The 26,569-nt window shown below is 41.3% G+C and overlaps 1 protein-coding gene across 1 annotated transcript; it reads right to left on the bottom strand.

Annotated features, from left to right (window-relative positions):
* Nucleotides 1-851: 851 nt before the first annotated feature.
* LOC121381043 (glutamine amidotransferase-like class 1 domain-containing protein 1) lies at nucleotides 852-23,805 on the bottom strand. The gene is made up of 8 exons (XM_041510123.1): nucleotides 23,716-23,805; nucleotides 20,183-20,259; nucleotides 16,258-16,363; nucleotides 13,071-13,178; nucleotides 12,245-12,342; nucleotides 10,101-10,194; nucleotides 8,741-8,852; nucleotides 852-1,026 (listed from the first exon to the last, which is right to left on the bottom strand). The coding sequence occupies exons 1-8, from the start codon at nucleotides 23,765-23,767 to the stop codon at nucleotides 993-995; spliced, it is 681 nt and encodes a 226-aa protein (XP_041366057.1). The 5' UTR covers nucleotides 23,768-23,805; the 3' UTR covers nucleotides 852-992.
* Nucleotides 23,806-26,569: the final 2,764 nt, after the last annotated feature.

Here is a 26,569-nt window from a genome sequence, read left to right as displayed (position 1 = left end):
ACTTTTCGGGGAACATACCCCCAAAACCCTAAAATCTCCCACGATTTCAGTCTGTTTCGACCGTGTCTGTCAATATCCTCCGACTCGGTCTTCTGAGCTATCCACACCTATCTCAACTTCATCCATGGGTGCAGTCTATGTACTTCCCTGCACCCAACTTCATCCATGGGTGCAGTCTATGTACTTCCCTGCACCCACCTGCATCCTCATGCTCTGCCACTAATTAAGCTGGTCAGACCCATGGCACTAATGACCGCCAGTAGGAGGGGAATGTAGGTGGTTAAAGTGCCAGCAGTAACTACTGAACACACTCTGAAGTGGTCAGATTACGCCCACAGCTAAAGCTGATGGAAAACGGCAGGTGTGTGGCAAACGTGTCAGTTGGAGAGACAAGGACTGGGATGTGGAGGTGGACCGTGAAAGAAGTTAAAAGATGGGAGGAGCTGCCAGATCGGGAAAAAATTAGATGGAATTCAAAGGAGAGAAAGGAAAAGGGTCGGTGAGATACAAAACGAAAAAAATGTATCCGGTTTAAAAAAGACTCATGAGGGGATAATAAAAATGTATCCGGTTTAAGAATAAAACCACGAAACTGCCATAAGTAATTAAACTGAATACCCTGATATGATACCTTTTGAGATTTCAGTAAATAAACTTGGATTTGTATCGTATATTTTATTTTTGTTAGAAGCCTTCCTAAAAAAATACTCTTGGCACATTTGTGAATACTGTATTATAATACCACACCAGAGTGTGTGTAGATCACAGTATAAAAATACTCAATGCCCAATCATAACTGATAACAAAGTGTGAAAAGCAAAACATAATTAAAAATAAATTGCAACAAAAAATTTGAATATTCAGTGACTTTTAATATCACTGTACACAGTGACACAATTGTTTTTCCTCAATTGTTTGGCATGAATACTTGGTTATATTGTTCTCCACATTTGTGAAAATCTAACAAGACGATCCTGTAGCAACACAAAATATCACAAATACTTGTTTCCGGCTGCTTTAGACTGCCTGCAATATTAACAATAATAGCTTTTATTTACATACGAAATACATGTATACGTTACAAAATAACACTGGTTTCGATACAATCCCCAAACCAAATTAATTAAAAAACAAAAATTAACATGACATTTCTAATATTCTCTTTTCAAAACGATGCTTCACAAAAATTCAATTTGTTTTCAATGTTTGTATTTTATTTTCTAGATCAACATTTTAGCATTAGGCTACCATTCCATTGGTGCAGTTCTAACTGTGCAGCTATCTCTGTGCAGTTCTAACTGTGCAGCTATCTCTGTGCAGTTCTAACTGCAGCTATCTCTGTTGCCGGAACGGGACGTAGCCCAGTGGTAAACCGCTTGCTTGATGCGCGATAGGTTTGGGATTGATCCCCGTCGGTGGTCCCATTGGGCTATTTCTCATTCCAGCCAGTGCACCACGACTGGTATATCAAAGACCGAGGTATGTGCTATCCTGTCTGTAGAATGGTGTTGTTAAAAAAAAAAAAAAAATCTCTGTCGCCAGGTGGTAAACATGGAATCATTTGACTTACATTGATGTCTTTCCACTGACATGAATGCTAGGCGTGTGACCACGTATCTCTTTATTTGCAGCTGTGGCTTGAACTGTAAGGGGAATGCTTGAAATGACCTCATTTGTGAGATTACGCTTGATTACCCAAAAGAAACATGGAGGCTTAATTAATGACGTCACATGGAAGGCAGCACATTTTATGAACGGCTAAAGTGTAATGTGCAAGTCGCGTGGGTAGAAACACTAAGCAGCTAGTACTGCAGCAATGACCGTGCTAAAGAAAAGGTAGCCTTACTGTCTTACAGATCTTATATCTCGATACATATTGATCATGACGTGGATATGGCTGATATGTACTGTATTGTTACACCCCTTACTGTGTGGTCACGCTATTGTATTGTTACACCCCTTACTGTGTGGTCACACTATTGTATTGTTACACCCCTAACCGTATGGTCACACTATTGTATTGTTACACCCCTTACTGTGTGGTCACACCCCTAACTATGGTCACGCTGTTGTATTGTTACACCCCTTACTGTGTGGTCATGCTGTTGTATTGTTACACCCCTTACTGTGTGGTCACGCTATTGTATTGTTACACCCCTAACCGTTTGGTCACACTATTGTATTGTTACACCCCTTACTGTGTGGTCACACTATTGTATTGTTACACCCCTAACTGTATGGTCACACTATTGTATTGTTACACCCCTAACTGTATGGTCACATTGTTGTATTGTTACACCCCTTACTGTGTGGTCACGCTGTTGTATTGTTACACCCCTTACTGTGTGGTCACGCTGTTGTATTGTTACACCCCTAACTGTGGTCATGCTGTTGTATTGTTACACCCCTTACTGTGTGGTCACGCTTTTGTATTGTAACACCCCTTACTGTGTGGTCACACTATTGTATTGTTACACCCCTTACTGTGTGGTCACACTATTGTATTGTTACACCCCTAACTGTGTGGTCACGCTGTTGTATTGTTACACCCCTTACTGTGTGGTCACGCTGTTGTATTGTTACACCCCTTACTGTGTGGTCACGCTGTTGTATTGTTACACCCCTAACTGTGTGGTCACGCTGTTGTATTGTTACACCCCTAACTGTGTGGTCACGCTGTTGTATTGTTACACCCCTTACTGTGTGGTCACGCTGTTGTATTGTAACACCCCTTACTGTGTGGTCACACTATTGTATTGTTACACCCCTTACTGTGTGGTCACGCTGTTGTATTGTTACACCCCTTACTGTGTGGTCACGCTGTTGTATTGTTACACCCCTAACTGTGTGGTCACGCTGTTGTATTGTTACACCCCTAACTATGGTCACGCTGTTGTATTGTTACACCCCTTACTGTGTGGTCACGCTGTTGTATTGTTACACCCCTTACTGTGTGGTCACGCTATTGTATTGTTACACCCCTTACTGTGTGGTCACACTATTGTATTGTTACACCCCTTACTGTGTGGTCACACTATTGTATTGTTACACCCCTTACTGTGTGGTCACGCTGTTGTATTGTTACACCCATTACTGTGTGGTCACGCTGTTGTATAGTTACACCCCTAACTATGGTCACGCTGTTGTTACACCCCTTACTGTGTGGTCACGCTGTTGTATTGTTACACCCACGCTGTTGTATTGTTACACCCCTAACTGTGTGGTCACGCTGTTGTATTGTTACACCCACGCTGTTGTATTGTTACACCCCTAACTGTGTGGTCACACTATTGTATTGTTACACCCCTTACTGTGTGGTCACGCTGTTGTATTGTTACACCCATTACTGTGTGGTCACGCTGTTGTATTGTTACACCCCTAACTATGGTCACGCTGTTGTATTGTTACACCCCTTACTGTGTGGTCACGCTATTGTATTGTTACACCCCTTTCTGTGTGGTCACACTATTGTATTGTTACACCCCTAACTGTATGATCATGCTGTTGTATTGTTACACCCCTAACTTTATGGTCACGCTGTTGTATTGTTACACCCCTAACTGTGTGGTCACGCTGTTGTATTGTTACACCCCTAACTGGTCACGCTGTTGTATTGTTACACCCCTTACTGTGTGGTCACGCTGTTGTATTGTTATACCCCTTACTGTGTGGTCACGCTGTTGTATTGTTACACCCCTTACTGTGTGGTCACGCTGTTGTATTGTTACACCCCTTACTGTGTGGTCACGCTGTTGTATTGTTACACCCCTTACTGTGTGGTCACGCTGTTGTATTGTTACACCCCTAACTGTGTGGTCACGCTGTTGTATTGTTACACCCCTTACTGTGTGGTCACGCTGTTGTATTGTAACACCCCATACTGTGTGGTCACGCTATTGTATTGTTACACCCCTTACTGTGTGGTCACGCTGTTGTATTGTTACACCCCTTACTGTGTGGTCACGCTGTTGTATTGTTACACCCCTAACTGTGTGGTCACGCTGTTGTATTGTTACACCCCTAACTGTGTGGTCACGCTGTTGTATTGTTACACCCCTTACTGTGTGGTCAAGCTGTTGTATTGTAACACCCCTTACTGTGTGGTCACGCTGTTGTATTGTTACACCCCTTACTGTGTGGTCACGCTGTTGTATTGTTACACCCCTTACTGTGTGGTCACGCTGTTGTATTGTTACACCCCTTACTGTGTGGTCATGCTGTTGTATTGTTACACCCCTAACTGTGTGGTCACGCTGTTGTATTGTTACACCCCTAACTATGGTCACGCTGTTGTATTGTTACACCCCTTACTGTGTGGTCACGCTGTTGTATTGTTACACCCCTTACTGTGTGGTCACACTATTGTATTGTTACACCCCTTACTGTGTGGTCACGCTGTTGTATTGTTACACCCATTACTGTGTGGTCACGCTGTTGTATTGTTACACCCCTAACTATGGTCACGCTGTTGTTACACCCCTTACTGTGTGGTCACGCTGTTGTATTGTTACACCCATGCTGTTGTATTGTTACACCCCTAACTGTGTGGTCACGCTGTTGTATTGTTACACCCACGCTGTTGTATTGTTACACCCCTAACTGTGTGGTCACACTATTGTATTGTTACACCCCTTACTGTGTGGTCACGCTGTTGTATTGTTACACCCATTACTGTGTGGTCACGCTGTTGTATTGTTACACCCCTAACTATGGTCACGCTGTTGTATTGTTACACCCCTTACTGTGTGGTCACGCTATTGTATTGTTACACCCCTTTCTGTGTGGTCACACTATTGTATTGTTACACCCCTAACTGTATGATCATGCTGTTGTATTGTTACACCCCTAACTTTATGGTCACGCTGTTGTATTGTTACACCCCTAACTGTGTGGTCACGCTGTTGTATTGTTACACCCCTTACTGTGTGGTCACGCTGTTGTATTGTTACACCCCTTACTGTGTGGTCACGCTGTTGTATTGTTACACCCCTTACTGTGTGGTCACGCTGTTGTATTGTTACACCCCTTACTGTGTGGTCACGCTGTTGTATTGTTACACCCCTTACTGTGTGGTCACGCTGTTGTATTGTTACACCCCTAACTGTGTGGTCACGCTGTTGTATTGTTACACCCCTTACTGTGTGGTCACACTATTGTATTGTAACACCCCTTACTGTGTGGTCACGCTGTTGTATTGTTACACCCCTTACTGTGTGGTCACGCTGTTGTATTGTTACACCCCTTACTGTGTGGTCACGCTGTTGTATTGTTACACCCCTTACTGTGTGGTCACGCTGTTGTATTGTTACACCCCTTACTGTGAGGTCACGCAATTGTATTGTTACACCCACACTGTTGTATTGTTACACCCCTAACTGTGTGGTCACGCTGTTGTATTGTTACACCCCTAACTGTGTGGTCACGCTGTTGTATTGTTACACCCCTAACTGTGTGGTCATGCTGTTGTATTGTTACACCCCTTACTTTGTGGTCACGCTGTTTTATTGTTACACCCCTAACTGTGTGGTTACGCTGTTGTATTGTTACACCCATTACTGTGTGGTCACGCTATTGTATTGTTACACCCTTACTGTGGTCACGCTGTTGTATTGTTACACCCCTTACTGTGTGCTGACGCTGTTGTATTGTTACACCCCTTACTGTGTGGTCACGCTATTGTATTGTTACACTCCTTACTGTGTGGTCACACTATTGTATTGTTACACCCCTAACTGTATGATCATGCTGTTGTATTGTTACACCCCTAACTTTATGGTCACGCTGTTGTATTGTTACACCCCTAACTGTGTGGTCACGCTGTTGTATTGTTACACCCCTAACTGGTCACGCTGTTGTATTGTTACACCCCTTACTGTGTGGTCACGCTGTTGTATTGTTACACCCCTAACTGCTTGGTCACGCTGTTGTATTGTTACACCCCTTACTGCGTGGTCACGCTGTTGTATTGTTACACCCCTTACTGCATTGGTCACGCTGTTGTATTGTTACACCCCTAACTGCGTGGTCACGCTGTTGTATTGTTACACCCCTTACTGTATGGTCATGCTGTTGTATTGTTACACCCCTTACTGTGGTCATGCTATTGTATTGTTACACCCTTACTGTGTGGTCACGCTGTTGTATTGTTACACCCCTAACTGTATTGTTACACCCCGTACCGTATGGTCACGCTATTGTATTGTTGCACCCCTAACTGTATGGTGATACTGTCATATTGTTGCACCCCTAACTGTATGGTCATGCTGTCGTATTTTATCGTATCATCCACTAGCAAGGATGGCAATGACTGCAGCTCTATCCTCTATCCACTAGCAAGGATGGCAGTTCTACCCTCCGTCCACTATCAAGGATGGCAGCGACTGCAGCTCTACCCTCCGCCCACTAGCAAGGATGGCAGCGACTGCAGCTCTACCCTCCGTACCTTCCGCCCACTAGTAAGGATGGCAGCGATTGCAGCTCTACCCTCCGCCCACTAGCAAGGATGGCAGCGACCACAGCTCTACCATCCATCCACTAGCAAGGTTGGCAGCGACTGCAGCTCTACCATCTGTCTACTAGCAAGGATGGCAGCGACTGCAGCTCTACCCTCCGTCCACTAGCAAGGTTGGCAGCGACTGCAGCTCTACCATTTGTCTACTAGCAAGGATGGCAGCGACTGCAGCTCTACCCTCCATCCACTAGCAAGGATGGCAGTGACTGCAGCTCTACCATCTGTCTACTAGCAAGGATGGCAGCGACTGCAGCTCTACCCTCCGTCCACTAGCAAGGTTGGCAGCGACTGCAGCTCTACCATCTGTCTACTAGCAAGGATGGCAGCAACTGAAGCTCTACCCTCCGTCCACTAGCAAGGTTGGCAGCGACTGCAGCTCTACCATCTGTCTACTAGCAAGATAACCTCTAGCACTGAATGATTCTCTTTTCTGGATTTTGGTGCCACTTAAAAACAGTTCTTGCTTTTATTAATTAATGAAACATTCAAAGCGACTCTCTACTTTTAAAGACTAACATTTTTTTGATTGTCCATTGTCACTTTCATCTCTAGTAATGTTTGTAAAGTGGCATCACAAAAACATCAACAACAGTGTTAAAACAGCAGGAGGAAAGCATGTTCTGTTTGGTGAGAGGATATCGTGAAGGATAGCGTGTTGTCAGGTCAGAGGAAAGCGTGTTGTCAGGTCAGAGGAAAGTGTGTTGTTTGGTGAGAGGAAAGCATGTTGTTTGGTGAGAGGAAAGTGTGTTGTTTGGTCAGAGGAAAGCGTGTTGTCAGGTCAGAGGAAAGTGTGTTGTCTGGTCAGAGGAAAGCGTGTTGTCTGGTCAGAGGAAAGCGTGTTGTCAGGTCAGAGGAAAGCGTGTTGTCAGGTTAGAGGAAAAGGTCAGAGGAAAGCGTGTTGTTAGGTCAGACGAAAGCATGTTGTCAGGTCAGAGGAAAGTGTGTTGTTTGGTGACAGGAAAGCATGTTGTCAGGTCAGAGGAAAGCGTGTTGTTTGGTGAGAGGAAAGTGTGTTGTTTGGTGAGAGGAAAGTGTGGTGTTGTTTGATAAGAGGATAGCGTGTTGTTTGGTGACAGGAAAGCGTGTTTTTTGATAAGAGGATAGTGTGTTGTTTGGTGAGAGGAAAGCGTGTTGTTTGGTGAGAGGTGTTGTTTGGTGAGAGGAAAGAGGAAAGTGTGTTGTCAAGTCAGAGGAAAGTGTGTTGTTTGGTGAGAGGAAAGCGTGTTGTCAGGTCAGAGGAAAGCATGTTGTCAGGTCAGAGGAAAGTGTTGTTTGGTGAGAGGAAAGCATGTTGTTTGGTCAGAGGAAAGCGTCTTTGATAAGAGGATAGCGTGTTGTTTGGTGACAGGAAAGTGTGTTGTTTGATAAGAGGAAAGCGTGTTGTTTGGTCAGAGGAAAGTGTGTTGTTTGGTGAGAGGAAAGCATGTTGGTGACATATGAGGAAACTGCCCCCCCCCCCCCCCCCCCTTCCCCTAGTCCCCTAGTGCTGGAGCAAAACCTCAAATTTGGGCAAAAATGATACAGATATTTGGGCGAAATGTCTTTTTATCATGTATTTCCATCATTCAACCCTCAAAGTTGGTTGTAATCCATGCAAAACCCCGTAGTGATACGTTTGCAACCCTATATACCTGTTTGGCAGTAAAGCTAATATGAATAAATGTTATCAACATTTGGTAATTTTTTTTAATTGGGACAAAAGCCAGCCTAATCCCCTACATAAAATGGGAGCCCATACGTATGCCTATGGTTGGTGAACCTGCCATCAAGGATGGGGTCTTTAAAACTTTTTTTTATTATCAAATTTCAGCTTTTAGTGCATAAAATAATTTTCACAAATAAACTGGATTTGATGAAATGCTGAACAGTAATCTTTATTTATGTTTGATATATAGATTTTATTTGAAATGCTGAAAAAAATTGTCTTTTTTATTTAAATATAGAATTTTCTGAAATGTTAAAAAATGGCATTTATGTCAGTTTACAATTTTTAAAAGATTATTTCAAATTTAATTTTTAACTAGGTATTAAGATACTCCCACCAGCAGCAAAGGATTGAGAAGACTTATTTTACCAACATCAGGTAGAAGACAATAGCAAACATCAGGTAGAAGACAATAGCAAACATGAAAGCATCTAGCAGCAGGCAGACGTGGTGGGGTCAGTGCTCCACAGCCCGACGTCCACAACATGGTCCACAACACGGTCACCACGTCACAGTCTACCTACTTTTGGCTGCACATGAGTATAAGATTCTGCACGGCCGTCAATGTTGACTGTGTGTTTTGAGCAGTGATCATATGGCGGTCCACAATAACATGGACTGCATCCGCTTCACTTCCTGCAGAAAACAAACAAATTAATCAATTTAAACTGGTTTCCTCGAGTCCTTGGGTCAAAAATAAAATCTCCTCTCGTAGTTTTTTCCCATCCCAACCAGTGTCCTACAATGGGTATATCTAACACCATGGTATTTGTTTTTTCCCATCCCAACCAGTGTCCTACAATGGGTATATCTAACACCCATGGTATTTGTTTTTTCCCATACCAGTGTCCTACAATGGGTATATCTAACACCCATGGTATTTGTTTTTTCCCATCCCAACCAGTGTCCTACAATGGGTATATCTAACACCCATGGTATTTGTTTTTTCCCATCCCAACCAGTGTCCTACAATGGGTATATCTAACACCATGGTATTAGTTTTTTCCCATCCCAACCAGTGTCCTACAATGGGTATATCTAACACCATGGTATTTGTTTTTTCCCAGGACTATGGGAGAGTTCATATAAAAGATCGCTTGCTGCTAAGAGAATTTTAATGGGTTTTCACGGATTACATGTCGGTCACCAAATGTTTGACATCCAATAGCTGATGATTAATAAATTAATGTTCTCTAGTGGTGAACATTAAAAACAAACTTTTTATTTAATTGGTTGACAAGACACCCTAACATTTTTTGTTTACTTTCGTTAGTTTTTTAAAAACAAAAGCCTGCATTTGGTGTATATCCGACACCCATACAGGCTCACAGAGTTACATCCCACCCCCATACACCCAGCTTTGAGAAAATGCCAGCAAATGGAAGGACTGGTTCCACTAATTTACCATTCAAACTGAGTTACTAACACAATCTGGCGACCTCACCTTCAGAGTTGGGGGTGGCGGGAGTAGGGTGGGCAGTGGTCGGTGCACTACCTGCGTCTGAAGCTGATGATAAGGAGTGGGGTGGGCGGTGGTCAGTGCACTACCTGCGTCTGAAGCTGATGATAAGGAGTGCGGTGGTCGGTGTACTACCTGCGTCTGAAGCTGATGATAAGGAGTGCGGTGGTCGGTGCACTACCTGCGTCTGAAGCTGATGATAAGGAGTGGGGTGGGCAGTGCACTACCTGCATCTGAAGCTTATGATAAGGAGTGGGGTGGTCAGTGCACTACCTGCGTCTGAAGCTGATGATAAGGAGTGGGGTGGGCAGTGCACTACCTGCGTCTGAAGCTTATGATAAGGAGTGGGGTGGGTGGTGGTCAATGCACTACCTGCATCTGCTTATGACAAGGTTCTCTTTCTTTCTTCACAGCATTTAACTTACGATTATATCTAGCACCGTGATCCTTGATGAAGTCTTCCAGTATGATGGGAAGTGTCGCAAACTCAGGCTCTCGAGCAAGCTCGAATACTGATGGCTGAAATTGCAATTGGAAAACAAATCATTCACACATTTATAAATGGTGGCTGGACATTTCACACACTACGCATTCTTGTTAATTAGTCCTGAAAACAGGATTAAACCAGAAATCTATGTATTTTACTATTTCGTGACTTTTTGAAACACTGACACGAGTTAGGCTGTTTATCATTTACATACGTATATCAGTATTTCTTTTAAAATTATCGTTAATTAAAATCTGTTTTACAAATCAAGCTGAAACATTTTCAGCAAACATGTCCTTCATTATTTTCTGGCCAAAATATCTTTTTTAAAATTGCGCTGCATTCTTGTTTCACATGTTAATGTAAATGCAGTTTTAAAATTCAACAACATGATCCCAACCATGTGGTATTTACTTAAATAAGATTGATTAGTTTTTGTTCCTTATTTTATCACAGCCTCTGATCAATTATTTACTCCTTTTGTCATCTTTAGGCTATACAATTTCATTTCTGTTAAAACAATTTTAAATTAAAAAAATTCACATTACATTGGTAGTCAGTCTGTATAGTTAATTTCTCTGACTATAAATGCTACTGCGAACTATGACCAGTTGTAGTCTCATATAAAGAGGAAAGCAGATGGATCAAGAATAAAAATCTTAACTTAATTCATACAAGAACAAGAGGAGGAATTTCTCAATATAATATTCATCAGGGTCACCAGACTTTTAGTTACCAAACCAAGGTTAGAAGCCAAAGGTGACTGACTCTTTATTTTCTTCAGGCATCAACTGATATGGTCACAACTGGCAACCAGACAACTGATTATTTCAAGCCCTGAGACTTGGTAATTACTGCATTACAGGGTGGGGTAAGGATGTGTGTACATGTATTTGTATCATGGGGTGGTGTTTGGGTGGGGTAAGAGTGCGTCTACATGTATTTGTATCATGGGGTGGTGTTTGGTTGGGGTAAGGGTGCGTCTACATGTATTTGTATCATGGGGTGGTGTTTTGGTGGGGTAAGGGTGCGTCTACATGTATTTGTATCATGGGGTGGTGTTTGGGTGGGGTAAGGGTGCGTCTACATGTATTTGTATCATGGGGTGGGGTAAGGGTGCGTCTACATTTATTTGTATCATGGGGTGGTGTTTGGGTGGGGTAAGGGTGCGTCTACATGTATTTGTATCATGGGGTGGTGTTTGGGTGGGGTAAGGGTGCGTCTACATATATTTGTATCATGGGGTGGGGTAAGGGTGCGTCTACATGTATTTGTATCATGGGGTGGTGTGTGGGTGGGGTAAGGGTGCGTCTACATGTATTTGTATCATGGGGTGGGGTAAGGGTGCGTCTTCATGTATTTGTATCATGGGGTGGGGTAAGGGTGCGTCTACATGTATTTGTATCATGGGGTGGGGTAAGGGTGCGTCTACATGTATTTGTATCATGGGGTGGTGTTTGGGTGGGGTAAGGGTGCGTCTACATGTATTTGTATCATGGGGTGGTGTTTGGGTGGGGTAAGGGTGCGTCTACATATATTTGTATCATGGGGTGGGGTAAGGGTGCGTCTACATGTATTTGTATCATGGGGTGGTGTTTGGGTGGGGTAAGGGTGCGTCTACATGTATTTGTATCATGGGGTGGTGTTTGGGTGGGGTAAGGGTGCGTCTACATGTATTTGTATCATGGGGTGGGGTAAGGGTGCGTCTACATGTATTTGTATCATGGGGTGGTGTTTGGGTGGGGTAAGGGTGCGTCTACATGTATTTGTATCATGGGGTGGTGTTTGGGTGGGGTAAGGGTGCGTCTACATGTATTTGTATCATGGGGTGGGGTAAGGGTGCGTCTACATGTATTTGTATCATGGGGTGGTGTTTGGGTGGGGTAAGGGTGCGTCTACATGTATTTGTATCATGGGGTGGGGTAAGGGTGCGTCTACATGTATTTGTATCATGGGGTGGTGTTTGGGTGGGGTAAGGGTGCGTCTACATGTATTTGTATCATGGAGTGGTGTTTGGGTGGTGTAAGGGTGTGTCTACATGTATTTGGCTGTGCTCCACATTATGATGAGGTGTAAACGTACAGCAGTTAAACTGTAGTCTTCCAGATGCCAGCCCTTGCCATCTTCTGTGCGAGCTGCACACAGACCAGCTACTCCCATTCCAATTGCACACACAGGCTCTACAAAAACAGTAAGGGTGACAGTGAACAACTCTACACAGACCAGCAACTCCCATTCCAACCGCACACACAGGCTCTGCAAGAACAGTAAGGGTGACAGTGAACAACTCCACAGAGACCAGCAACTCCCATTCCAACCGCGCACACAGGCTCTACATGAACAGTAAGGGTGACGGTGAACAACTCCACAGAGACCAGCAACTCCCATTCCAACCGCACACACAGGCTGTACATGAACAGTAAGGGTGACAGTGAATAACTCCACACAGACCAGCAACTCCCATTCCAACCACGCACACACTCTCCAAGAACAGTAAGGGTGACAGTGAATAACTCCACACAGACCAGCAACTCCCATTCCAACCACGCACACACTCTCCAAGAACAGTAAGGGTGACAGTAAACAACACTCAAAAATATGGGTAAAATTACACCATTATAGCACATTGATTTATTAATCATCGGCTATTGGCTGTCAAATATTTTGTAGTTTTGACATATAGTCTTAGAGATGAAACCTGCTATATTTTTTCATTAGTAGCAAGGGATCTTTTATATGCACCATGCCACAGATAGGATAGCACATGTTGGAAGGAGAAATACTCCAATGTGCCCACTGACGGGTTTACCACTGGGCTAGGTCCCGCTTGTAAGTAAAATGAAATGCATGTTTGATGTCAATTTCTGATTATACTTTTGGGTGAAGATGCTATCAGACTTTGTCTTACTTTTTTCCTTCACAAAATGTTCCACGATCTGGCCGAGGTCTTTGTTACTACTGAGATCATGAACCGCACCCTGGGCTGCTGGGATAAGGAGAGCTGAATATCGGTTTGCTGGGCAAAAACAGAGAGAGAAAAGTAAGATCCTGAAAACATTATTATTTGTAAAAATAAGGGGCAGAACATTTAACAACAATTTCCAGAAAAATACCCAGATTCTAATCTAGAGATGAAAATAATTTGCTAATATCCATTCAGATTTACTTTTAAAATTCCTATAATACAAATATCTGTGATTTGTGGAGATGCATCAGTGAATCAGTGGTAATTATAGAAGTGGTAATTATAGAAGTATAAATTAATATTAACATAAAACGTAGTTACACAGAGTAGGACTGGTGATTAGTAGCTACTGGTACAATTGATCTTCCATGAACAGCAATAATATGTATATGTTTGTATTTGCTGACACATATAGACATACAAATAAAGTTCTATATCTATTGTAAAGTAACGTATGGAGACCTACAAATAAAGTTCTATATCTATTGTAAAGTAACGTATGGAGACCTACAAATTAAGTTCTATATCTATTGTAAAGTAACGTATGGAGACCTACAAATAAAGTTCTATATCTACTGTAAAGTAACGTATGGAGACCTACAAATAAAGTTCTATATGTATTGTAAAGTAACGTATGGAGACCTACAAATAAAGTTCTATATCTATTGTAAAGTGACGTATGGAGACATGTAAACAAAGTTCTATATCTATTGTAAAGTGACGTATGGAGACATATAAATAAAGTTCTATATCTATTGTAAAGTGACGTATGGAGACATATAAACAAAGTTCTATATCTATTGTAAAGTGACGTATGGTAAAGTAAAGTTTGTTTTATTTAACGACGTCGCTAGAGCACATTGATTTTTTATCTTATCATCGGCTATTGGACGTCAAACATATGGTCATTCTGACACTGTTTTTAGAGGAAACCCGCTGTCGCCACATAGGCTACTCTTTTTACGACAGGCAGCAAGGGATCTTTTATTTGCGCTTCCCACAGGCAGGATAGCACAAACCATGGCCTTTGTTGAACCAGTTGTGGATCACTGGTCGGTGCAAGTGGTTTACACCTACCCATTGAGCCTTGCGGAACACTCACTCAGGGTTTGGAGTCGGTATCTCGATTAAAAATCCCATGCCTCGACTGGGATCCGAACCCAGTACCTACCAGCCTGTAGACCGATGGCCTGCCACGACGCCACCGAGGCTGGTTTGACGTATGGAGACATGTAAATAAAGTTCTATATCTATTGTAAAGTGACATATGGAGACATATAAACAAAGTTCTATATCTATTGTAAAGTAATGTACGGAGACATATAAATAAAGTTCTATATCTATTGTAAAGTGACGTATGGAGACCTACAAATAAAGTTCTATATCTATTGTAAAGTCATGTACGGAGACATATAAATAAAGTTCTATATCTATTTTAAAGTGACGTATCGAGACCTACAAATAAAATCTACATCTATTGTAAAGTGACGTATGGAGACATATAAATAAAGTTCTATATCTACTGTAAAGTGACGTACGGAGACATATAAATAAAGTTCTATATCTACTGTAAAGTGACGTATGGAGACATATAAACAAAGTTCTATATCTACTGTAAAGTGACGTACGGAGACATATAAACAAAGTTCTATATCTATTGTAAAGTGACGTATGGAGACATATAAACAAAGTTCTATATCTATTGTAAAGTGACGTACGGAGACATATAAACAAAGTTCTATATCTATTGTAAAGTGACGTATGGAGACATATAAACAAAGTTCTATATCTATTGTAAAGTGACGTATGGAGACATATAAACAAAGTTCTATATCTATTGTAAAGTGACGTACGGAGACATATAAACAAAGTTCTATAACTATTGTAAAGTGACGTAGGGAGATATATAAACAAAGTTCTATATCTATTGTAAAGTGACGTATGGAGACATACAAACAAAGTTCTATATCTACTGTAAAGTGACGTACGGAGACATACAAACAAAGTTCTATATCTACTGTAAAGTGACGTACGGAGACATACAAACAAAGTTCTATATCTACTGTAAAGTGACGTACGGAGACATATAAACAAAGTTCTATAACTATTGTAAAGTGACGTAGGGAGATATATAAACAAAGTTCTATATCTATTGTAAAGTGACGTACGGAGACATACAAACAAAGTTCTATATCTACTGTAAAGTGACGTACGGAGACATACAAATAAAGTTCTATATCTACTGTAAAGTGACGTACGGAGACATACAAACAAAGTTCTATATCTACTGTAAAGTGACGTACGGAGACATACAAATAAAGTTCTATAACTATTGTAAAGTGACGTAGGGAGATATATAAACAAAGTTCTATATCTATTGTAAAGTGACGTACGGAGACATATAAACAAAGTTCTATATCTATTGTAAAGTGACGTAGGGAGATATATAAACAAAGTTCTATATCTATTGTAAAGTGACGTACGGAGACATATAAACAAAGTTCTATATCTATTGTAAAGTCAGGTATGGAGACATATAAATAAAGTTCTATATCTATTGTAAAGTGACGTACGGAGACATATAAGTAAAGTTCTATATCTATTGTAAAGTGACGTACGGAGACATACAAATAAAGTTCTATATCTATTGTAAAGTGACGTACGGAGACATATAAATAAAGTTCTATATCTATTGTAAAGTGACGTACGGAGACATATAAACAAAGTTCTATATCTATTGTAAAGTGACGTATGGAGACATATAATAAAGTTCTATATTTATTGTAAAGTGACGTACGGAGACATATAAACAAACTTCTATATCTATTGTAAAGTGACATATGGAGACATATAAATAAAGTTTTATATCTATTGTAAAGTCATGTATGGAGACATAAACAAACTTATATATCTATTGTAAACAAAGTTCTATATCTATTGTAAAGTGACGTATGGAGACATATAAATAAAGTTCTATATCTATTGTAAAGTGACGTATGGAGACATACAAACAAAGTTCTATATCTATTGTAAAGTGACGTATGGAGACATACAAACAAAGTTCTATATCTATTGTAAAGTAACGTATGGAGACATATAAATAAAGTTCAGATTGCAAGAGACTGATTACGATCAATAGCTTCTAGTCCAATCGGTGTTGAGCTTGCCTTCGAGCGGAACTCGTTAAACCAACGCCGATTGTTGTCATCCTGCTGAACATACTCAACTTGACGACCCTGAAACAAGAGATGTAAATTAGACATGTTTCACTCTAACTGACAGGAATACTGACGTGTCGCAGTCAGTAGAGGTTATGAAGTCTGGAGGATACTGATGTGTCGCAGCTAGTAGAGGTTATGAAGTCTGGAGGATACTGACGTGTCGCAGTCAGTAGAGGTTATGAAGTCTGGAGGATACTGACGTGTCGCAGCCAGTAGAGGTTATGAAGTCTGGAGGATACTGACGTGTCGCAGTCAGTAGAGGTTATGAAGTCTGGAGGATACTGACGTGTCGTAGCCAGTAGAGGTTATGAAGTCTGGAGGATACTGACGTGTCGCAGTCAGTAGAGGTTATGAAGTCTGGAGGATACTGACGTGTCGCAGTCAGTAGAGGTTATGAAGTCTGGAGAATACTGACGTGTCGCAGTCAGTAGAGGTTATGAAGTCTGGAGAATACTGATGTATCTGTATACAGATTTTAGAAACACAGGCACATATCTGATACAGGTATTATAAACACAGGCACATATCTGTATACAGGTATAATGTGTGCAGCTTGCTTCAACTTGTTAACCTGGCTAGAGGATATCATATAGTTGCGAGTAATGAGAAGATCAAGTCATCTTTTCACATAAATGATGGTCATTTATTATAACCCAGTAAAAAACTACATTTACTGTTTTATCATTTTTGTTTTCTCTTCACATGAACATGTTTTAAAACAAGATTTCCTTGACTGACATGTGAACAGACTTGCCTCTGTGAACAGACTTGCCTCTGTGAACAGACTTGCCTCTGTGAACAGACTTGACCCTGGATTGAGAAGTTTGAGCTGGCTAGACTTGACTTTGAGTATTTTTAACATGCCCCTATACCACTAAGGTTTCAGGCATGTCCATCCCGGGTCCGGTCTCTGGACAGCCAGTGACAGACTTACCCCTGGAGATGCTAGCTGGATTGAGAAGTTTGAGCTGGCTAGAGTGTAGGCTTGTATAAATGACCGACAGTGTAAAACAGTAACATGTGAACAGACTTACCCCTGGAGATGCTAGCTGGATTGAGAAGTTTGAGCTGGCTAGAGTGTAGGCTTGTATAAATGACCGACAGTGTAAAACAGTAACATGTGAACAGACTTACCCCTGGAGATGCTAGCTGGATTGAGAAGTTTGAGCTGGCTAGAGTGTAGGCTTGTATAAATGACCGACAGTGTAAAACAGTAACATGTGAACAGACTTACCCCTGGAGATGCTAGCTGGATTGAGAAGTTTGAGCTGGCTAGAGTGTAGGCTTGTATAAATGACCGACAGTGTAAAACAGTAACATGTGAACAGACTTACCCCTGGAGATGCTAGCTGGATTGAGAAGTTTGAGCTGGCTAGAGTGTAGGCTTGTATAAATGACCGATAGTGTAAAACAGTAACGTGTGAACAGACTTACCCCTGGAGATGCTAGCTGGATTGAGAAGTTTGAGCTGGCTAGAGTGTAGGCTTGTATAAATGACCGACAGTGTAAAACAGTAACATGTGAACAGACTTACCCCTGGAGATGCTAGCTCGATTGAGAAGTTTGAGCTGGCTAGAGTGTAGGCTTGTATAAATGACCGATAGTGTAAAACAGTAACATGTGAACAGACTTACCCCTGGAGATGCTAGCTGGATTGAGAAGTTTGAGCTGGCTAGAGTGTAGGCTTGTATAAATGACCGACAGTGTAAAACAGTAACATGTGAACAGACTTACCCCTGGAGATGCTAGCTCGATTGAGAAGTTTGAGCTGGCTAGAGTGTAGGCTTGTATAAATGACCGACAGTGTAAAACAGTAACATGTGAACAGACTTACCCCTGGAGATGCTAGCTGGATTGAGAAGTTTGAGCTGGCTAGAGTGTAGGCTTGTATAAATGACCGACAGTGTAAAACAGTAACATGTGAACAGACTTACCCCTGGAGATGCTAGCTGGATTGAGAAGTTTGAGCTGGCTAGAGTGTAGGCTTGTATAAATGACCGACAGTGTAAAACAGTAACATGTGAACAGACTTACCCCTGGAGATGCTAGCTGGATTGAGAAGTTTGAGCTGGCTAGAGTGTAGGCTTGTATAAATGACCGACAGTGTAAAACAGTAACATGTGAACAGACTTACCCCTGGAGATGCTAGCTGGATTGAGAAGTTTGAGCTGGCTAGAGTGTAGGCTTGTATAAATGACCGACAGTGTAAAACAGTAACATGTGAACAGACTTACCCCTGGAGATGCTAGCTCGATTGAGAAGTTTGAGCTGGCTAGAGTGTAGGCTTGTATAAATGACCGACAGTGTAAAACAGTAACATGTGAACAGACTTACCCCAGGAGATGCTAGCTCGATTGAGAAGTTTGAGCTGGCTAGAGTGTAGGCTTGTATAAATGACCGACAGTGTAAAACAGTAACATGTGAACAGACTTACCCCTGGATATGCTAGCTGGATTGAGAAGTTTGAGCTGGCTAGAGTGTAGGCTTGTATAAATGACCGATAGTGTAAAACAGTAACATGTGAACAGACTTACCCCTGGAGATGCTAGCTGGATTGAGAAGTTTGAGCTGGCTAGAGTGTAGGCTTGTATAAATGACCGATAGTGTAAAACAGTAACATGTGAACAGACTTACCCCTGGAGATGCTAGCTGGATTGAGAAGTTTGAGCTGGCTAGAGTGTAGGCTTGTATAAATGACCGATAGTGTAAAACAGTAACATGTGAACAGACTTACCCCTGGAGATGCTAGCTGGATTGAGAAGTTTGAGCTGGCTAGAGTGTAGGCTTGTATAAATGACCGATAGTGTAAAACAGTAACATGTGAACAGACTTACCCCTGGAGATGCTAGCTGGATTGAGAAGTTTGAGCTGGCTAGAGTGTAGGCTTGTATAAATGACCGATAGTGTAAAACAGTAACATGTGAACAGACTTACCCCAGGAGATGCTAGCTCGATTGAGAAGTTTGAGCTGGCTAGAGTGTAGGCTTGTATAAATGACCGACAGTGTAAAACAGTAACATGTGAACAGACTTACCCCTGGAGATGCTAGCTGGATTGAGAAGTTTGAGCTGGCTAGAGTGTAGGCTTGTATAAATGACCGATAGTGTAAAACAGTAACATGTGAACAGACTTACCCCTGGAGATGCTAGCTGGATTGAGAAGTTTGAGCTGGCTAGAGTGTAGGCTTGTATAAATGACCGATAGTGTAAAACAGTAACATGTGAACAGACTTACCCCTGGAGATGCTAGCTGGATTGAGAAGTTTGAGCTGGCTAGAGTGTAGGCTTGTATAAATGACCGACAGTGTAAAACAGTAACATGTGAACAGACTTACCCCTGGAGATGCTAGCTGGATTGAGAAGTTTGAGCTGGCTAGAGTGTAGGCTTGTATAAATGACCGACAGTGTAAAACAGTAACATGTGAACAGACTTACCCCTGGAGATGCTAGCTGGATTGAGAAGTTTGAGCTGGCTAGAGTGTAGGCTTGTATAAATGACCGACAGTGTAAAACAGTAACATGTGAACAGACTTACCCCTGGAGATGCTAGCTGGATTGAGAAGTTTGAGCTGGCTAGAGTGTAGGCTTGTATAAATGACCGACAGTGTAAAACAGTAACATGTGAACAGACTTACCCCTGGAGATGCTAGCTGGATTGAGAAGTTTGAGCTGGCTAGAGTGTAGGCTTGTATAAATGACCGACAGTGTAAAACAGTAACATGTGAACAGACTTACCCCTGGAGATGCTAGCTGGATTGAGAAGTTTGAGCTGGCTAGAGTGTAGGCTTGTATAAATGACCGACAGTGTAAAACAGTAACATGTGAACAGACTTACCCCTGGAGATGCTAGCTGGATTGAGAAGTTTGAGCTGGCTAGAGTGTAGGCTTGTATAAATGACTGTGCTGACACTCCTGAAAAACAAATATTTATTTATCATGTTTATTTCTAAAATCACAGGCTGGGATGTTAACTTTAAACTTATTTTAAACTCAATTTTATTTTTAGAAATCCCGAAAATCCTGCATTAAATTACTTTTTGGTTAAAAGAAAAAATACTATTGAATATAGTTGCATAATGTGTATAATTTTCCCTACCTGTAGCTGTGTAATGACATATACTATGATATAGAAAGTCAGCTGTGTAGTGACATAAAAAGTCAGCTGTGTAATGACATATACTATTATATAGAAAATCAACTGTGTAATGACAAAACATCAGCTGTGTAGCTACATATAGAATGTCAGCCGTGTAGTGACATATAGAAAGTCAGCTGTATAGTGACATAGAAAGTCAGCTGCATATAGTGACAAAACATCAGCTGTGTAGTGAATATAGAAAGTCAGCTGTGTAGTGACATATAGAAAGTCAGCTGTGTAATGACATATGGAAAGTCATCTGTGTACTGACAGAACATCAAGAGTGACATGTAGAACGCCAGCTGTGTAGTGACGTATAGAAAGTCAGCTGTGTAGTGACATAGAATGTCAGCTGTGTAGTGACATATGGAAAGTCAGCTGTGTAGTGGCATATAGAATGTCAGCTGTGTAGTGACATAGAAAGTCAGCCGTGTAATGACAGAATGTCAGCTGTGTAGTGACATATGGAAAGTCAGCTGTGTAGTGACATATAAAAAGTCAACTGTGTAGTGACATATAGAATGTCAGCTGTGTAGTGACATAGAAAGTCTACTGTGTAATGACAAAACATCAGCTGTGTAGTGACATATAGAACATCAGCTGTGTAGTGACATACAGAACATCAGCTGTGTAGTGACATACAGAACGTCAGCTGTGCAGTGACATATAGAAAGTCAGCTGTGTAATGACATATACTATTATATAGAAAATCAACTGTGTAATGACAGAACATCAGCTGTATAGCTACATATAGAATGTCAGCTGTGTAGTGACATATAGAAAGTCAGCTGTATAGTGACATAGAAAGTCAGCAGCATATAGTGACAGAACATCAGCTGTGTAGTGACATATAGAAAGTCAGCTGTGTAGTGACATATAGAAAGTCAGCTGTGTAGTGACATATGGAAAGTCAGCTGTGTACTGACAGAACATCAAGAGTGTCGTGACATGTAGAACGCCAGCTGTGTAGTGACGTATAGAAAGTCAGGTAGGCTTGCTCTGCCACTCGGCAAATTTGCCAATTGTGAATTGTAAACACAGATGGTAAATTTCCTTTTACGGTAAGTAAGTTTTTAACGACACCACCAGGCCATATATTATTAGCCAATTTTCACATATAGTGTCAGAGGACACCTGTTCTATTTTTCCACTATTTTAAGAGCTGTTAATGCCAAAAATGTTAGCCATGAAGTAACCCGATATATCTTTGTTCTTTTATATCACTTTCCCAGACAAGACAGCACATACCAGGACTTTTGATATACCAATTGTGGGGTATTGGTTGGGACAAGAAAACAGAAATACATGTACATGTATAGCCTGCTAAGAAACGTATGGCCTGCTGGAAGTAAGACTGGAGTAAAGTGAGGGATGTGGGAAATTAGAACCTCGGAGATCTATGTACTTTAGAGGATCTGCCTCTTGAAACATGATCTGCCATATATCTCGTGCTTTATCTCGTGTGCTTTAATGGTTTTAGCAGGTGAAGTACGGTTTTTCGCTTTTCACTTCCTACCATTTCAAGCCTGGATAGATGGATATTGGACAATTATAATACCTCTCTGCCATCAGTGATAACTCTATAACGAAAACAGGAATTTTACCTATACCACATCTACAGGCAAAGATTTCCACACTAATACAATATTTATCCTGTTTAACGTATTAATATTATATTTTATTTATGCCTTTTAAATATTGATAACTTTTGAGTTTGCCAATAACACATATTTCACATATTAATAACTAATACACACATTACAGGGAGAAACATGCCAGCTGTATGTATTGAACCAAAACATTGTTGAAAGGGGATGTGTCACATTTCTTTTATAGTGTGTGTGTGTATTATTAGTGATTAATATGTGAAAATGGTATTGACAGCAAACTAAAAAATAATCAATGTAAATGTATTCAATGTCAAACATAGGATTTGTTTTGCATTAAGTAGGCAAAAATCCTGTGTTTTCATTATTTAGTTGTCTCTAAACAATGAGAGCCATTATAACTGACCACATGTCTGTCTAGCTGTCAAACAGCAGAGTAATCTAGATCAAATACTTTTATCATTCTGTATATATACATTGTGTGTACCTTCAATTTATAAGAGAACCTTGGCTATTCGGGTGAGCAATCCACTGAGCTAGATTTCACCCTTTTAATCTGGTGAAATCATTTCATGTACATGTAATCATTGGGTGTTATTTAAAAAAAATAATAATTAAAGGGCAGGATGTAGTCCAGTGGTAAAGTGCTCGCTTGATGCGCAGTCGGTTTGGGATCGATCCCCATTGGTGGGCCTATGGGCTATTTCTTGTTCCAGCAAGTGCAACTGGACTAGTATATCAAAGGCTGTGGTACATGTATGTGCTATCCTGTCTGTGGGATGGTACATATAAAAGATCTCTTGCTACTAATGACCATGTTTGACATCCAATAGTCGATGATTAATAATCAATGTGTTCTAGTGGTGTCATTAAACAAAACAAACTTTCTTTCATTGATGTTGGAAAATGATTTCCGCAAGTTTGTTTTGTGAACCCAGAGCTTGCTCTGCTCAATAAACTATTTTTTTTATTTTTTTTTTGTAATTCTGTCAAATATTTCCTTTTCAATATCCATACACAAAGTTTGTTTTGCTGGGGGGGGGGGGGGGGGGGGGCTTGTTAAAGTTGTTTATTATTATTTTTAAATTTTTTAAAATTAATAACACAAGCGCGATGCAATGAATCCAGTCAGGTCTGGTCATAGGGTTCAATGTGCACATTCAGAGCAAACTGTTGTTGCACACGCCTGTAATGGGCGCAGTTGTCGACTTATGCCAGCTCCTCCGTCCAGGACAGAAATGGGTTTGGGGTGTGGGGTGGGAGAAGCTCAGAAGGGACCGTCCGGTGCCCGCGCTATCAACATTATGATTATCAAGTGCATCATGAAGGCGGCAGCGGGCGGGGGCCCTCGACTCGGCGTATGTCGAGCTTTATCTTCAAGAACTGGTCCCTCCTGTTGGAGCGTGCCGCTTGGTTCTACAGTCATACACCGTCCGTCTTGCTCTCTTACGATCAAAGTACTCTGGCTAAACAGTCACAGTGAACCACGCCCCCTTCTCCGACTTCTCTATCGGTAGTCTCGTTTTATTTAAGAATCATCTATCTTTTTGTTTAAAATAAAAATCAATTATGATAATGCTAACAATAAATTTTGCCAAAGTCATCTGTACTTAAAGTACAAACCTTCGACAGCCGAACTGACAACTATCAGACAGCTCGTCCTGGGCGCAGACATCTTGCAATACACCGGTACATTAATTTGCTACGGCACATTACCATAGAAATATGATCCTACACAAACACGACGAAGAAACAGTCTTATACTGCATAAAAACGAATAGGAACGTAACATCGGAATGAGCCATTTGAGTTGCATTTACTAATTTTATTTAGAATATTTGAACTACCCTTCATCTTCGGCTTAAGTGAAGGTACGTGGGCCAGGGGAAGTTGAACTGTTATGGATCCTGGCCAGGCTGTAATTGTATTCTTGTTTTAAGAATACACCAAGTAGCCTACATCATCTCCGGGGAAAATAAAATCAACTTCCACTGACGGGATTCGAATCATATACCTTTAGTGTGATATCTCAACGCTAAGAAGACGGTGAAACTCGAGCAGCTGGTTCTTCCAATTCAGTCATAGATGTCGGAAGATACCGGCAAGTGAGGTGGAGGTGTGTTTGGAGGGGGGGGGGGGGTGCAAAATGGATGAATCAGTTTTATATAGACGTGTGTGTGTATTTCCTTTAAATTATTTTCGTGCTTATATCCAGTTAAGATTCAAGCACGCTGTCCTGGACACACACCTCAACTATCTGGGCTGTTAGTGGTTCGTGAGAGAGAAGAGAGTGTGGTGGTCATACACCTACCCATTGAGTCGTTAAAACTCGCTCTGGGTTAGAGCCGGTACCGGGCTGCGAACCCTGAACCTACCAGCTTTATGTGCGATGGCCAAACCACGACACCACCGAGGCCGTTGTATGTATGTATGTGTGCATGCATGTATGTATGTATGTATGTATGTATGTATGTCAAAGCCGGTTTATCCTAGAAGTACATGTAGCACGTACTACGGGTCCCGCACTTTGAACAGGGGTGATGTGCACATTTATTTTCTCAATTTTTTCCCTTCTCCCCGAGGGGTTTGAAAAATATATATATATGTATCCTGGGAAGGGGCCCCGCTGTTATTTGTTCTACAGTCCCCGCGGATCCTTAGACCGGCTCTGTATGTATCTATGTATATATGTAGCCTATGTATTATGTAGGTATGTAGCCTACGTACGTACGCACGCACTCGCACACATGCACACACCGGCCTCGGTGATGTCGTGGTTAGGGTTCGCAGCCCAAAGGCGCAAAGCAAAGTTTCTGGAGCGGTTCGGGGATATGCTCTTCTATAAACCTTTGAAAACTAGATGTCCTAAAATGCAATTTTCTGCATTCTACAAGTAAATTCATCTCTGCCTTAAGATTTACTATCAATAATAGTTTTTGATTCTGAATAGGATACGTCGGAAAACCTAATGTAAACAAGTCACAAAAGGGGGACAACAGTATATATGTCTCGGAAGTGATGGACCATTTCACTAGATACCTACAGTACCATAGTTTGACACCCAATAGCATATGTATTTTTCGTGCTGGGGTGTCGTTAAACATTCATTCATTCATTCAGTTACCTACAGTAAACGCATTCTTTAACAAGCATTCGGAGAGTACTGCTCAAGCAATACATGTATGTCCTCTTCAGATGAAGAGCCATAATAGGGTTGGGCAACGTGAACTTTTTTCTTCAAAGTTGTTGTTATGGTCCTTTTGCCCGTAGAATCTGAATCCGATGGAATTATTGACGTAGCGGGACGTTTAACAGTTAATGGCAAAAATTCACAAACGACGATTTTCGTAATGTTAGGTTTATTTGTAATATATCATGGGCTATAATATATGATTTGTTACGTTTGTCGTGGCGCTGACCTCAAATATGATCTGATGTATGGATATTGTTATATACTGGCAACATATCCAATCTTCCAGGCGCCAGATCCCGTACTACAGATTGGTTTCAGTTCTTTGTGCTGTTTTCATATATGCCATCCAATATCCTGGTTCTGTTTTAGTCATTACTCAGTAAATGATTATAGAAACGCAAATTAAGAACGTGAAAAAGATTTCAGGATGGGACATTGTATAAAGAGGAATGAGGGCGGTTAGTGCCCTGCCCCTAGGGACATTTGTTTTTAATGCATACTATATTCATGGTGAATGATTTCAAATTATTTAATTTCATTTTGTACCTTCTGGATATTAAGATCTCCACATGCTTTCATGTCAAGGCATTCTGTATCAGGGCTTCCACCAGTCCAAAATAGTGGACTCGAGTACTCTGGCCCGTACGCGGGTGCGGGTGCGGGGGGTGTTTGTTAGTTCTGTATACGTCATGGAGAACGTCTCTTCGTCGCCTGTTCTCGTGGGGGGATTGTTCTGTATACGTCATGGAGAACGTCTCTTCGTCGCCTGTTCTCGTGGGGGGTGAGGGGGGGGGGGGTTGTAACACACTCGGTGATAACGTAATCTAAACCTTACAGCGCGTCGTAAGATGAATTGTATCCAACGAGCACACGGGGGGTAGTATTCTCTATTTGAGAAATGGTTTCAAATTTCAAAATGAACGCTGCTGATAACATTTTGAAAGTGACTAACGAAGTCTCATTTGAAAGTTTAGATGATCGCCGACCCATTACAGCTAAAGGTTATTAAATGCATTTCGCCTGGAAATAATTTGTGTAAAATTTATTTTTAAAATGTACAGTTCCTTGCTTGAAATATTAGTATGTATCCCGTCTGTTTACGGACACTGAGGAAGGTTTTCGGCATCTTCACTGCCATGCGCTATAAAGTAGCATTACTCTTACAGGCGGAGTTGGAACCATATATCGTCGTCACGATCAGCACTCCCCCGTAACAGTAACAGTGAATCACGGCCACATACCAGTACAATCCCACAACACAACTCATCTGCTTGGGTCGAACGA

This window comes from Gigantopelta aegis, chromosome 9, assembly GCF_016097555.1.
Source record: "Gigantopelta aegis isolate Gae_Host chromosome 9, Gae_host_genome, whole genome shotgun sequence".
NCBI lineage: Eukaryota > Metazoa > Mollusca > Gastropoda > Neomphalida > Peltospiridae > Gigantopelta > Gigantopelta aegis.
The sequence above is the reverse complement of the archived record's forward strand: the minus strand, read 5'-3'. Positions and strand labels throughout refer to the sequence as shown.

What these genes read in the sequence shown, in the direction of transcription:
- LOC121381043 (XM_041510123.1), bottom strand. Translation starts at nt 23,767, where the DNA reads ATGTCTGCGCCCAGGACGAGCTGTCTGATAGTTGTCAGTTCGGCTGTC. An exon ending in TGTCAGTTCGGCTGTCGAAG is followed by an intron (nt 20,260 to 23,715) that starts GTTTGTACTTTA and finishes TTTGTTTTTCAG; the next exon opens with GAGTGTCAGCACAGTCATTT. An exon ending in ACATTTTGTGAAGGAAAAAA is followed by an intron (nt 12,343 to 13,070) that starts GTAAGACAAAGT and finishes CTGTTTTTGTAG; the next exon opens with AGCCTGTGTGTGCAATTGGA.